General features: G+C 37.8%; 1 protein-coding gene and 2 long non-coding RNA genes across 4 annotated transcripts in view; 2 read left to right on the forward strand and 1 right to left on the reverse strand.

Annotated features, from left to right (window-relative positions):
• The window catches only part of LOC128013193 (neuropilin-1a), a 63,579-nt gene that overhangs the window by 24,431 nt on the left and 24,066 nt on the right, over nt 1-15,082 (reverse strand). For both annotated transcript variants that reach the window (XM_052595979.1, XM_052595978.1), the window contains exons 4-6: nt 8,844-9,071; nt 5,258-5,413; nt 2,322-2,488 (exon numbers count right to left, since the gene is read on the reverse strand). In XM_052595979.1, the coding sequence (XP_052451939.1) occupies nt 2,322-2,488; nt 5,258-5,413; nt 8,844-9,071 (551 nt within the window). The remainder of the gene's footprint in view (nt 1-2,321; nt 2,489-5,257; nt 5,414-8,843; nt 9,072-15,082) is intronic.
• On the forward strand, nt 9,351-11,488 carry LOC128013195 (uncharacterized). The gene is made up of 3 exons (XR_008183262.1): nt 9,351-10,528; nt 10,976-11,231; nt 11,393-11,488. It is a non-coding gene; the product is annotated as an uncharacterized LOC128013195 (long non-coding RNA).
• LOC128013197 (uncharacterized) lies at nt 11,570-14,620 on the forward strand. The gene is made up of 3 exons (XR_008183264.1): nt 11,570-11,620; nt 11,749-11,813; nt 12,520-14,620. It is a non-coding gene; the product is annotated as an uncharacterized LOC128013197 (long non-coding RNA).

Here is a 15,082-nt window from a genome sequence, read left to right on the forward strand (position 1 = left end):
ACTCCTCCACAAGTGCTGGGCACGAGAGAGAGAGAACGAGCGCAGGACGTCTCCAAATTATAAATCATTCATCCTCGGCAGGGTTCCGCCTTTGTTCCCTTGGAAACAGATGTGCGGGGTTCAACTTTGACATCTGATTGGCGGAAAGGGATTTACAGGGGCACGGTACATGGGGGCTGAAACAGAATACGTTTGATTTGCTGAAATTTCTCCCACCAAAAAGAGTACCCTTCCTCTAATCAATACCCTTTAGAGAATTCCAGGCGGCTGCCAAATTGTGTTCTCTTCAGCTCGATACTGCACTGTGGGAGGCGAGTCTGTTAGGGTTTCATTAATATCTGAAATGACTAAACAAGTTCAGCAAAGCCAAGAGGGTGAACAGTTGCAGAGTCTCCTTAATTATCCTAAATAAAATATGAAGTGGCAACTGTGAAATGATGTGGAACCGATTGGTTTGGGTGCTAGAAAAGACATTTTCTCTGATCTTTCAGACTCATTTAAGCCACATAAGCGGAATGTTCCTTTTCTGACGACTTCCCATTGGTTGGATACAAGATAAAAGTAAATAGCACAACAGCATGTCAAAACTGCACACCAAGCATTGATAAATATACTGTCATCTTACAAACATGAGAATCCTTCACTTAAAGTGATGGTCTGTAAAATGAGTAGAGGGGAATCATCGACTGCTTCTCAAAGAACATCCTGGTAGAGTGTTCAGATAGTTCATTGTGCTCTCTAAAACCCAATCAATACCATATTGACAGAGACTGGTAATCTATAAGTATAATGAGTCTATTAAACAAAGAAGAATTTTGAATAACTATGATCAAAAGCACTCAAGAAATCGGCAACAGTTACAATCCTCAACTGGATCAGACTACACATTGCATCCTCAGGGCTCTCCTTGTGGAATTTCTTCCTAAAACGTGGATCACAATTTGTAGCCACTGGGGAGGAAGTCATCTCCAGTTCCTCAGGAAATGCGTATGTCTCGCTTTTACATCGAAATAGAGAAGTAAACGTTGTGGTTCCTCTTCTCTGCTAAGTTGAGGCACTGTCCTCTAATTCAATTAGTTTCTGGTTTAGAACACAGACAATATTTTGATAGCAATAAGGAAAATCTGCTTAACAGGCCTACCCTAGCAAATTCTTGGCCGTGGGTCACATCTGTTATTAGCCTCCTGAGGAGTCTTTTTGGCCCAAACTTTCCAGTCAGGCAAAGATTATAAAAAAAGTCTGGGTTTTGAGGATACCCTTGAGGTTTGGGTCACAGAAAAGCCCCTAAGTGCAAGAAAAGGCATGCTGAGTTGCTGCAATGTTTGTGAAATCAACACAATGACTCCTGCCAAAAGTTTTTCACAAATGCATGTGACTGAAATAGACGTGCAAATAATGTTTTGTCCATGCCACTGTACTTGTGTGTGGCCACATTCCTTAGAATAAGTTTCAGGTTTCGTATTGTCTCTTGGACATTAAGATCATGTTAGATACACCCAGATGCATCTCATAGACAGTCTTTGTTAAGGTTACAAGCATCTGTTGGCCAGGAAGACTCACTGGGGCCAAAGTGAACCACTACATTTGGGTTTTAACATTCCATGGCTTTCAACCAAAGGGCAAAATTCAACAGATGTTACTGCTGGTCTCCGAAAGAGAACCAAGGGCAAATGCATCTACAAGGCTGCCTGATCGAGTTGAATTCGAATTCATCTACACAAAGTTTCTAACTCAAAATTCTTAAAAGCATTAGGGAGTTTCAAAGTTTTTGTCTGTAGACTTGACTTCTCCGTTCTTCAAAAAAATATCACAGAAGTTTCTATTCTCCTCCAAGGATAAATCCCTCCTCCATTACTCATTCATTATAGGGCTGGGACAATGAATCGCTGCATGGTGATTTGTGGATCGATTCTGAGACTTTCGGAATGCATCGTGATTCTCTCTCGAATCGATTCTGAGCTTAGATTTTAACAGCAGATGGCGCTGCACACAAGTTTTTAACTGTAGACTCAAATGCTCATGAAGAAGAGTGATTGTACGTTCACTGTACTTGCACATTGGCTTTTATGATGCAAGATTTATGTAAACACAGCCCACTGTGAACATCCTTGTGTTTTTGCTTCAACCTTTTCAAACTTTATGAATGATTAATTTAGGTTCAAGTGTAGAAGTGGAGATTCGAGAGAGAATTGCGATGCCTTGAGAAAATCTCAGAATTTATGCAGAATCATTTCTCGATTCAAGATGCATCAACTTATTATCCCAGCCCTAATCCATAATAGACTGCTATTTTCAGTATACGCATGGGAATCATACAGTACCTGGATCCATTCTTTGTTTGAGTCCTCTGCAGGGGTCCAACCATTCTCAGGGTTGTTGAGTCTAGATCGTTCTGGGGACCAGCTGGGGTTGTACTGGGATGAGGCCATGATTTGGTCAGAATGGATTTCCCCAGTTTCCATACCCAAAGGCTCAGTGCAGTCAAAGTCTGAGGAAAGCACAGAGAAAAATAGGGGTGGGGGAGCTGTTAAAATGTCATTTCACAATCTAAATAAAGAATACATTAGATCATGACCCAAACTAAGGCCTTCCTCTCAGGAATGGTACCATAGGTTTCCATCTCTTAGCACCAGAATAAAACATATGCACTGTTCTTTCCCACAGTTTAATGGAAGCACTGTGGGAAGTGTACCACATTAGGACGCAAACCTTTATTCATAAAACATTCAGTTTAAGCTCTTAAGTCCAACAGCGAGAGAAGTCTTGAGGTTCATAAAAGAAATGCCTTCTGAAGGTGCACAGTTAAATGGCACGCGGTAAGGCCATTTCCCCAGCGTCAGCATTTGGAGGAATGGGAAGTCAGAGACGCCTCTAGCATGTCTGTGTTTTTAGATGGAAGGAGAGCAGGTTGTATATCACTCCTCATGCCATGCCACCCAGTATAAGGGCATTGCTGATTGTTTTGTGATGTTATGGGGCACTAGTTTCGAGGCATGCTGTCCGTGTGTCTGAGACAAGCAAAGTTCATGCTTTGACCCCTAAGGGTCTTTTTCCAGACGCTTCTGCACAGAATTTATGACTCTGAGACAGTGAAGGATAGGGAAATGTTGAGGGCAGAGCTGGGAGAAATGCTAATCTATTTACAACAGGTCACAGACTCCAAACAAACACAGTTTTAAATGTAAGAAAATGTGTTGAAACAGGGTGAGCTCGTGTTACAGTGTAAGGTTCAAGCAGGTCAGATATGCACATGCACACACAACACAGCCCAAACATCCAGGAATAAACATGTACCAGATGGAGAAAACATGGATGTTAGATAGACAGTGGTTTTTGTGCTTATTAAAAAAAAAAAAATCGCTTCATTAGCTTAGCAACTCATGTTAACACTAAAATCAAAATCAAAAGTGATTGTTGAGTCTTTTATGTGCTACTCATGAATGTCTCTCTTTTACCCTTGAAACCTCAGCTCAACTTAATCTTCACATTACTCATTCTCTTTTGTTATGTTTTATCTCTCTATCTCTTCCAGCCATCTATCCACTTTCCACCCTTTCATTCTTTAGAACAATGACTGAAAACAACCAGATCTCTCGTCTGATTACATCTGGCATCCGTCACTGTTCGGTCCGACTCGGCACAGATCATAAATCTACGACGGATCCCTGACAAAATCCTTCGCATAAAGACTTATTGCCAATGGCGATCTCCTTCCTTCCTGCAAAGCACAATATACTGGTAAACATGTCGAACTGCAAGAGAAGCTGCCACAGAATGTAAATTTATGGAGCCAATAAATAATTGATAGACTGCGAGTGTTCGGCGAGCCCCTGCTGTGAACACACTGAATGTATTCTTGAGCATGAGCCGGGATGGCAGAGATGTAGTACACACCTTGATGTGTTCTGAGAGCTCAAGCTGAAATATAACATGGTACACCAGTTCACAACCTTAATATGCACTTTATGAAATATACAATATGTATCCACCTTAAACTGGTATGAGCTGCAATTATACTGGACATTTGTGTCGAATCACAAGCACCTCTACTTGTCATGTTGAACAGGTATGTTCTCAGACAGAAGAGGAGTAACTAAGTGTCTAAAGACAGTTTTGAATGCATAGCGTGATTGCGGGTGAGGTTGGGGGTGTGTTCTGAAATTAAATGTTTAGTTGGAGCATTTCTTAAATTGGGGTGAAGAGGTGAATCATCTGGGGGGGACCTGGTTTGGAAAAAAAGAGTAAACCAATCCCCATAAAGAAGGGCAGATGGGTCATGACTCTTAACACAATCACTTAATGAAAGAGGGCCACAGCTGAGCGGGACGAGCTGATTTAATAACTTCCCATGTCGTATCATGTTGTATTTGGAGGTGAATGTGGGTACACATCTGTATATGGGTTTATACCCTTATCAACAGGGTGTGTTTCAATAACTTTCTCAAGGTAAAGTTCTCATAATGTCCTTTAACCCTTTTTTTTGTTTTGATTTTGATTTTTGAATTAGATTTTTAAAATGATATCAGAGCTCACAAATTAAGTTTTTTATTATTATTATTATTATTATTTTTTTATTATACTACTTTGGTTAAGAAAACTGTACATTTGCTTGGTTTGTAACATATGTGACCCTGGACCACAAAACCAGTCATAAGGGTCAATCTCTCTGTATTTTTTATAAATAATCTCTCCATTGATGTATGGTTTATTAGGAGTACAATATTTGGTGGAGATACATAAAAAAAAAAAATCTGGAATCTGAGGGAGCAAAAAAAAAAAAAAGTGTTTATATATATATATATATATATATATATATATATATATATATATATATATATATATATATATATATATATATATATATATATATATATATAAAGGTTTTGATATACTGTATTTAAGTTAAGAAAATTTACAAAATATCTTAATGGAACATAATCTTTACATAATATGCTAATTTTGACATCAAATAAAAATCTATTTTTATTTTAAAAAAATTATACATTTTTGGCAAGACAAGGTTATCTAAAGTTTGTGTTTATTAACTACAGAATCTTAAATCCTGAAAACAAAATTGACATACTGAATTATTTAATCACACAGCATGGTTGTGTGATCTTAACATGGCGATCCATGTTATGCACAATAAACAACCTCTTCTAGGATGCTTATATTACTGGAGACTTCAACTCATGGGAATTTAGTATTCATTTCATGAATTATTTCATGCGCTTTAAACATTGCAGTATTGACTTACCATCTGGTACTGTCCTTTCCAGCACAGTAAAATTAGCTGAGAATCCCTCTTTTGCAATAGCACTGTCTGTGTTGATTGTCAAAGCCAAGATTCCAGTGTAGGATATGATCCGTCCTGGAGTATTTTGTCCACAGTATCTCCCAATGTATGGACCAACTGTGGAAAGAGACAGAGATAGAGGAAAGAGAGGCATGATTAGATAAGTTTAATAATCTACCATTCAAGCCATTCTATCACAGCTGATCCTGTGTGAACGTCAAGGACAGTGTGATTGGTTGGCCTTGTGTAACTACACTGACTGAACAAAACATTCTCTCTCTTACACCTTGTTGTTGATGGAAATGAAAAGGGCAGTGTCTGTTTTGTAAGTGTCTATGACCTTGGGTTTCTGTTTTCAGTGGCAACCATAAATTCCTGCACTTATTGTTTATTCCAGGGCCACTTTAATGTGACTTCCCAGAAGCCACTTTAAAAGAAATGTGTAGGAGTTGAAGGGGACAAAAAGGAAGGAACCAAACACAACTAAGGCTGTAAATTAAGAGGTATGCAATGCAATCAGCTGGGAGGAAGAAATGCTTTAAAGATGTATTAAAAAAGAGCTCTTCATACTATATGTACATCCCTTTCCAGGTTTAGGCCACTTTGGTTTAAGCAAACTTGTACCATTATAGATTATAGGGCTAAATGTAAAGGCAAGTTGTTTGGCAACAGACAACCAATTATAAAGCTCCAGTGCTTGCCTTATTAATTATGTACGAGTTGACAGAAATTACACTGAAATTACACATTTTTGTGCTTTTTTTTTTTTTCACACCATCAAAAAATAAATAAATAAAAATAACCTCGTAAAAATGCAAATAGCAAGATTAACCCATGGTTTACAAATATACACGAAATCTCAAAACCTGAGTAAAAGGTCTAATTACTGACCCAATGCAAAATAAGAACCACACGGAATCTGGGATTATGTTAAAATTGACCACAAATCACTGAAATTTTGACTTAAGAAGAAACTGTGATTGGCTCTCTGAGAAGATGCCCATTACAGCACAAGAGATTAAACAGATCTGACAGCTTTGTGTGTGTGTGTGATTATATAAAGCAGCTCTTTGGGTTTACACGAATCTTAATCTTCATAAGAATTCATAGAAACAGGTGCATCCAAGTGTGCATAAATTTGTGCACTTGTGTGTTGAGACAGAGCTGGGTGTGGTGAAGCGTCCGGATTATCTGCATGACTCAACAGGGCTATGAAATTTTAAAGAGCCTCTCCATGAACCCATTCAGCATGTCTGCCCTGTTGGAGGAGGAGGGGGCTTTATAAACCCCTGCCAGGCTGTGACTGCCTCAAAGTGGACCGCCAGTGGGTGATGGAGGGGTGGGCATAGAGGCTTCTGTCTCACGCCTCACAGCCTTTCCACACTAATGCACTTATTGATTGGTGTGGCTCCACAGGTAATGTAGCTAGTGTCTGAACCGTAGAGAGGAGTTACTCTGAGGCCCTAAGGCACCAGGGACCTCCCTTTAAAGTCTTGTCTTCAACCTCCCTCTTGGCTCTTTCTCTCTCGCCGTGTACTTGTGGGACATCTTTTTCATTGTAGATGTTTCAACAGAGGCTGTTGGGTCTAACCTTTGTCCCAGGTTCTACATTTTCCTCAGGTCTACATGGATTTTGGATTCACAAAAAGCTCTGTATGTTTTTGGAGAAGTGGGGTAGCATCATTCACATAGTTCTACACACCCCTTACTTCTTGAGTTTGCTTAAGACTTCAATAAGAGTGCAGGATTTTCAGCACTTTTCAAATAAAAAGTTCATTCAGAAATGAATATTCTGTCAGCATTAATCACAATTATCTTGTTCCAAACCTACATGTTGTTGCCGTGGAACACAAAACAAAAATTAAGGAAATCTAAAATAAACAAACAGCATAGGATTCCATCCCGAAAATTCCACAAATTCCAAAAATGATTGCAAATTATGTCTGGACCTGTCCACAAAAGACTTTGTGTATACTTTAAATAACAATTATTTAAACAGACTTCCTTTAATCATAATTCCCACAATAGGTTCACAATACATCCTCAGAAGAATGCTGAAACTAATTTAAAAAAATTAAACTGATGAGAAAGCTCAAAAGGCTCGGTCTCAGATCAAAGGTGTCATTTGTTCACGGCTTCTCTCTTCCGTCAAGACAGAACAAAGTCGATAATGAAGTGGAAACTGAATAAGACCTCTGGTCCTGGCAGACTTCCTTCCTGCTTTGAGCTGAAGTCTTCCTTTTGGGCTTCTAGGTGTGTATATACAGTTCAAATACACACACACACACACACAAATAAAAACAGTAATTATCTTGGAGAACAGAATATTTCTGGTGTTATGACAACAGTCTACATTCCAAAGTCCCTCACCCTGAACTGCCTGAGACAAACCACAGTCTAATGTCCAGAGAGATGGGATAAAGATGGCATAAAGAGCTCATACCAACATGTTCTCAAATACACTTATGCATTACGTTTGGGGATGTAAGAGTATGTGCGCCAGTCCAAATATCTTTGGCCATGCCTAGGAAAGGTTTGTTTTGCTTGTGTTCGAGGTCAGGCGTCTGTTCTCCCCTAGAGATCAATCATACGCCATTGTTATTTACTGTAGTCATAGCATCTGGCTTATCTGTTTAAGACCTTTTCCAGAAGGCCAAAGATGAGACCCTCCCAATTACCTCTGCTCTGACCATCCTTTAGTTTCATTTTCCAGACTGCCTTCTTAAGTATTGAACTGTATTTTATTTCATTTTATGTAGCTTGTTGAGGAAAGGTTTGCTATTTCTTTTCTATACGTTCAGATTTACAATCCTGAAATGAACCTGGTGCCATCTCAGATAAAATGTGCAAAAATAGTTCCTTTAGGGTTGCAGTAGCCTGTTACTGTGGCAGTATGCTTAAAGGAATGACATTGCAATATATTTAAGATTCATAAGCTGTACCTTAAGGGTACATATTACTACTCTAAAGTCCTAATATGTGACCCTGGGCAACAAAACAAGTCTTAAGTCTCTGGGGTGTATTTGTAGGAATAGCCAAAAATACATTGCATGGGTCAAAAATATCGATTTTTCTTTTATGCCAAAAATCATTAGGATTTTAAGTAAAGTTTTTGTTGCATGAATATATTTTTTAAATTTCCTACCGTAAATATTTCAAAATGTAATTTCTGATTAGTAATACGCAATGCTAAGAACTTCATTTGGACAACTTTAAAGGTGATTTTCTTAAAAATGTTGATATTTTTTGCTCTCTTTGAGTCCAGATTTCCAAATAGCTGTATCTCAGCCAAATATCATCCTCCTTAAAAATGTATAAATCTAAGTTTAAACAAAATCGACACTTAACAGTAGTTTTACATGGTAAAGATCTAGTATACATTCTTGTTATCTGATGTCATGTCATGTTTCTGTAGATTAAAGTTTATTGTTTCTGGTCCTTTGAAGTGTGAGTATTTGAGAACCATTTGTGCAAACATTATCCGCTAAATGATCTTTTGTTTCAAACATTTTCCTGTTTGGAGCAGCAGATCTCTCCAATGACTCACCTCCAGGGAAGCCGTCCCAAATCTCCAGGCGGTCGTAGCGGCAGAACACTCCAGTGGGTGGCTGCGTGTCTGGCTCCAGCTCAAAGCTCTCGAACTCCAGAACGATCTCCGACATCTTGGGAGCAAAGATCATGAACGTGCAATCCAGGTTGTTGGGGTACTTCTCTGGAAAACCCGGCGACTTGATGACTCCACTGCTGGAGGTGAAGTTCCTGGAACATTCTGGACCTAAGGTGGACACCGAGAGGAAGGAAAATGTTAGGATATTTTGTTTGTTCACTGACGCAGATGGAGTAGGGGGAACAAACAAGCATTGAAGAAAGAACATGGTGGTCTGTGTTGTTTTGCTCGATGATTGCATGGTTTATGGGCCGTGGTGGAGGCCCACCCTGCTCGGGATACGACTGCTGCATGATGTCTTGGGTGTGTGGGCTAATAATGAAGACGAAACAAGACCAAAAAGAAAGTAAAGCACATATGAGCTTGTGCTTATTAAATGTTTCATATGCACTCTCTGCTGTATGGTTGGTGCTTAAAACAACACAATTAAGAAATAGCAAAATGTGGCCATCATACTTTAAAAAACTAACTCTATACACTCTTTATAAATGCACACACACTTTTATATCATGCAGCAAGTCATAACATTTACCCAGAACTCCCTGGTGGACTATATTGTTGATGCAGTGTGTTGTGAAGTTCACACATGCATCACTACTTTGCACTTACACAACGGTTGCTCAGCTAAAGCTGTTGTGTGATGAATAGGCTCAGCGCTCGAAGAGTAAATATGCTCTTGTTGCAGAGTGATGCATAAAGGATCACCTCTGGATCGTCAACGCTGAAATATCAACATTACGTCAGCACTGCACCTAATGAAGTGTGGGATCTCCAGGTTATTACTGTGGGTGCAAAAGTTTAAAGATCATGAACCAGAGCAGAGATGACAAATAAGGATGTCACTGTGGCTAAAAACCAAAAAAAAAAACTAACTAAAAGTGGAAGACAAAAGGGTAACTCTTGAAGAACTCTCAAACTGCTTGCTTGCTTAAAAATTAGATGGGGACCAGGGTGCATCATTAAAATGGTCTGTACAACTTCTGTTCTACATCATCTTCTCAAGCCACAGATCAAAACTCATTACTCATCGAAAAAACATACTTTTCTTATGACTAAGAGTGCAACTTGAACATATTACTACTAATATCTCCTATTTTGTTCTATGACAGAAAGTAAGTTATATGGGCTTTGACACAATGGAACGTAAAATATGTCAGAATTTTCATTGTTAGGTGAACTACACCTTTTTAAAAAATGTTATGAATGGACAGTCTAACAAACAACTCTTGAAAGGATGGAACAATTATTGAAAAAACAAAAAGGTATTTTTCACAGCTTTAAAGGAATGTTGAAGAACATTTTCAGTTATTTTGGAACCTTACACTCTAAAAAACGCTGGGTTGTTTTTTCAACCCAACTGCTGGGTTGAGGCCGTTGGATAGGACTTTGGGATGTTTTAACCCAAGTTTGGGTTGAAAATAACTTTCTTTTTTAACCCAGCGGGGTGGGTTGAGGACGCGGACGTGAAGGAGAGCACGCACGTCACGTCAAAATCGTACGTCTCCAGTGCGAGCAGCCGCCATTTTCTCAGCGTGATAGAAGCGAGAAGCGAGTGAAAAACTATGGTAAGTAACGTTAAATATTCTAAATGTAAAGTTATCTTTTATTGTTTACCCGGTTGTATGAAAGGCGGAAACAAAGGAGCTTAACGTTCCTATATATATATATATATTTAAATATATAAAAACGGACGCGGTTTTCGCCTCGGACACGGAGGTCTTAACTGCCTCATGTAACGTTACTGAACGGAGGATGTACTTTTAATATAACGTCTGTAAATGTATTTTGTCATATTTACATAAGATTTTACATTATCTGTTCTCTTTGAGGCGTTAACAGACGGTTATGGTCACGGTTACGCTCATGTGAATTTGTCTTTTTTTTTCGCGGTTAAACTGAATGTATGTTTGTCTCCTAAAGGAAACGGCATTGTGTAGTAAAGACTAGCATAATTATTTTGAGGCTGTTGAAGTGGTAACTGTTAAAAGTATGTTTTACATATAATATTTCAGACTTGTCCAGCTCCTGTCTTCATTGTCCTCGCGCTGAGAGTTAAAGACACAGAAGCTGTTTGTGTGAGGAGTCTCAGACCTGTGTGAGGATGAGGAGGAGGTGTTCTTCTGAAGAGAGGGACAGACGGTTTAAGGAGAGTAAACTTCAGAATAACATCAAGTTATCTTTATTTTTACTAAGACTAAAATAATGTGTGTGTTTTTTTTTAGATGTTGAAATCCAGAGACAAGATAACTTCATTCTTTTGAGACTGATGTAAGTTAAATTATTATTACTTTTTTTTTTTTTGAAAATTAATGTTTATGTTGTGTCCTGCCTGTTAACTTCACATTTTGATGCAAAAACAGTGTGATTTTATATATGTATGTATGTATATGTTAATATTTTATTGAAACCATTGATGTCCCTCTTTGCAGAACTCAAACTAACTGGAGTTAAGGACACACAAGTATGCTTGTGTGAGGAGGTGGTTTTCTCAGCTTCTTCTGAAGAGAGGGAAAGATCGTTTAAGGCAAGTAAACTTCATAATTTCATGTTATCAGTTGTTGTTGTGTTTAACTAAGAGTAAAATAATGTTTGTTTTTTGTTTTTGTAGATGTTAAAAGCAAGAGACATGGGAGAGCATCATTCCTTTGAGATTTTATGTAAGTTATTTTTAGAAAATAAATTTTTCTGTTGTCTCCTGCCGGTTTACTTCACATTTTGATGCAACAACAGTGTGATTACGTGCTCATTTCATTAAGACCATTGATGTCTGTGTTTTTTATTGCAGAACTCAAACCAACTTTGGAGTTGTCTGATTTGGAGAGTCATTATTCTTGGACTTCGCTCTTAGAGGTAAAGTTCACACAAAAAATCATTTACTTGCCCTCAAGTCATTCCAAACCTATAAGACTTTTGTCTGTCTTTACAACATAAATTAATATATTTTTAGTTTTCTCATAATATTTGTTAATCCATTTATAGTTTAGATAATCAGTATTTTCAAGCTTCATAAATTTAGAGTTATTGTAGAAGTAAATTCTGATATTTATATATGAATACATCTTAAATTATATGATAGCAAACATGTATGTTCAAAATAAAATACTGGTCTCCCAGACCAGCAATGGAGGACACAAAAAGAGAATATTAAATATATTCATATGTTTTCCAAAAAATGAGCAGAGTTTGTATGAGTCTGGAAAAACATGAGGAGAGTAAATTATAAACATTTTAATTATTTGTTGAACTAACGGTTTGAAGAGCAGCCCTCCATGTACATGAATATTGTGAGGTATGTGAATGTCCTGTCTGTTTTAATGTTTCAGTAAAGAAGCTTTCTGAAAGCAATATTTATTCAAACAATATCGCCTGCCCTCACACTAGTGCTGCCATTATAGACTTCATGAGAGCTGTGATAGACAGACGTTAAACAACCGCACAAAGTGTTGAAACTTTAACACCGATTATTTACCTATCCTTACGGATGTGAATACACCTCTACCTGAAAATGGATAGAGTTTAATTAAATGTTTAATTTTTTCAAATGTGTTTCTCTTAGGCCACTGATGAAGAGCAGGGGGTGACTGGATGAATGCTGGTCAGAGAGGAGAATCTTCTTTCCCCTAAACAGCAGTGGTTTTAAAGGAGGACGCTGCCCTGGATGATGTAGAAGATGTCAGATGCTGTGCAGATGGGGTTTCTTCATGATTACTTCAGTTATGCTAAAGAGATCATGAAAATTGACTGTGATGCATGATCTGTATTCATGGACTATGAAACAAACTGTAAGTGTATAATTTGTTAAAAAAAAAAAAGTTAAATGCTTTTTCTGTGTTGTTTAGTAGAAGAGTTTACACTGTCATTCATACACCTGCTCACATTCTTTCACACACACACATGCGTCTGTTAAATGTTATAATATCAAAGTTAATGTTGCGATTTATTTGTGTACTGTCATGCCAGAATAGTTGGAAAAAAACCTAACTAATTGTAAATTTATTGTATGTGTTTTCGTATATTTTTATACAATATATACAATTGAACAAAGTCCAATTTGATCTTAAGTTATATTCATCAAATGTTCAATGCTTTGTTTATGAATTATGTAGCTGTTAATGCCATCCTTTTCTGCATTTCTTCTAACATGTTACTTTTTGACTTTTCTCTTGTTTTTAATAAATATTTTCCTTTTGGTAATTATTATTTGTGTGTAAAAGTGATATTTAAAATGAACAACATTTGTAGGTTTAATGCCTAGCTCAATTTGGGTTAATTTTAACGTAGAAATGCATTGTTTCCCCATATGGCTGCACTCTGCGAGTTTATTTTCTGCCAGCAGGAGGCGCTAAGAGCGGGAGAGGTAGGTTTCTCCGGTAACGGCTGCAGAGCGGTGCTGAGCTCACAAACGCTGCCTCATCAAGCACATGCGAAATGATATCGAACATTTTCTAAATACAGTAGTTTTCCTTCTGAAATACAGTGATAAAAAAACACCCGCTCTGTTTTTTTAAACCCTGCAATATAGTCATTTTAAACTATAAAAAAGGCAACCCAGCAGGCTGGGTTAAATATGATAACCCAACTGGTTGGGTTAAAACAACCCAGCGCTGGGTTCGTCCCTTTTTGACCCAGCGCTGGGTTGTCAAAATAACCCAAATTGGGTTGTTTTCAACCCAGCAGTTTTTAGAGTGTAGGTGCATAATTTAATGTCATCAAAAACTCTACCACAAAACCTGTTAACTGCTTCTTTTTATCTTTCTTTTCCATTTTTCCTGTGCTCTAAAGAAAATGGCCAGCCCGGGAATTTGAAGCTAAAGTGAGTTGACATTTAGTGCACTACTTGGTGGGTTTTTAAACAGCAGGACATAAATTCCACACTTTTAGTCCTTTCACAGAGCTTTAAAATTCCAGACATTTAATATTACAGTTTCTTTCGTAAAAAAATAACTGTTGCAGTCAATGAACGTGGCCTTCCCAAACTCTACAGGCCTCCATTCTAATCTACTGAAGCCTTGGGTGTCACATGAGGAGAAGGTGTCACATGGACAGGACAAGGCAATTGCACAAACACTTTGGGGTTTAGGATTGAAAACTGTCAGCTGAATGGTGAACAATCAGTATCTCTGAAACTTTCCAAGTCGAAATAAAAGTTACTAGGCTTAGCAGGCTTATAAAGAAATTCAAAGGAACGATTTGATGATGGAGCCAAAAACGTTCAACTTTCATCTTAAGTTTTTGAAAGTTTGCATAAGTTCCAGCAACTGCAGATAGACACACTCAATTTCTGTAGACTATTCTTAAGATAATCTTCTCACAGAGGAAGAAATTCCGTGGCTGTTCCACGGGCAAGAAGGAATTGCGTTTTCCTTTAGCAAGATAAGAGCACATTTCCTCTGCATCAGTTCTCACTCTATTTATAAAGTGCATGCTATGACATTATCTTTTTATCAAAACAACCCAGAACATACTCGAAGCAAGAACATGAAAACAAATGCGTTGAGTTCCAAAATATGTCAGAATCCATTTCGATTGACAACATCACCATAAAGGGGCACTATAGTTGGTATAACTGCTCAGTTTGCTTGTTTAGTTATTTTCGATGACATCATGACAGTCGTCTCATTGAATTCTAATGCAAAAATACACGTTAAGTATTTTTTTTTTTTACAATGTGTTATTGGCACACTAAAACTGTGTAGTTTTAGTGCCTCTCTGCGGATGACTTAAATATAGAGTGTTATGTATAATAGAGAGTTGTTGGTCCACTAACTGTGTAGCTTTGCTGCTCTTGACTGTGACTGGCTTTGTAATGCTTCACTGCTGTTTACAGATTGCGGTGGGATGCTAGGGTTTGTGTACTGTATATGTGTGTGTGCATTTGCGATTATGCATGTCTCATACTGATTCAGAGACAGTCGCTATTGTTGCTAACAGCAAATGCTTAAAACATCCACACATTTCCATGTCTCTTGGTTTGTTTCTGCAGTTATTTGCAAGTAGTTGAAAAAAAAAATCTTTACAAGAGGGAGTTTCAAGCCTGTAAACTCAAGCCAAACAAATAAAGCTTTGTGAGAGTCATCCAGCTTTCTCTCTCAGTTTCTTCCCGCTCACAGCCACAAATA

This window comes from Carassius gibelio, chromosome B24, assembly GCF_023724105.1.
Source record: "Carassius gibelio isolate Cgi1373 ecotype wild population from Czech Republic chromosome B24, carGib1.2-hapl.c, whole genome shotgun sequence".
NCBI classification, from domain to species: domain Eukaryota; kingdom Metazoa; phylum Chordata; class Actinopteri; order Cypriniformes; family Cyprinidae; genus Carassius; species Carassius gibelio.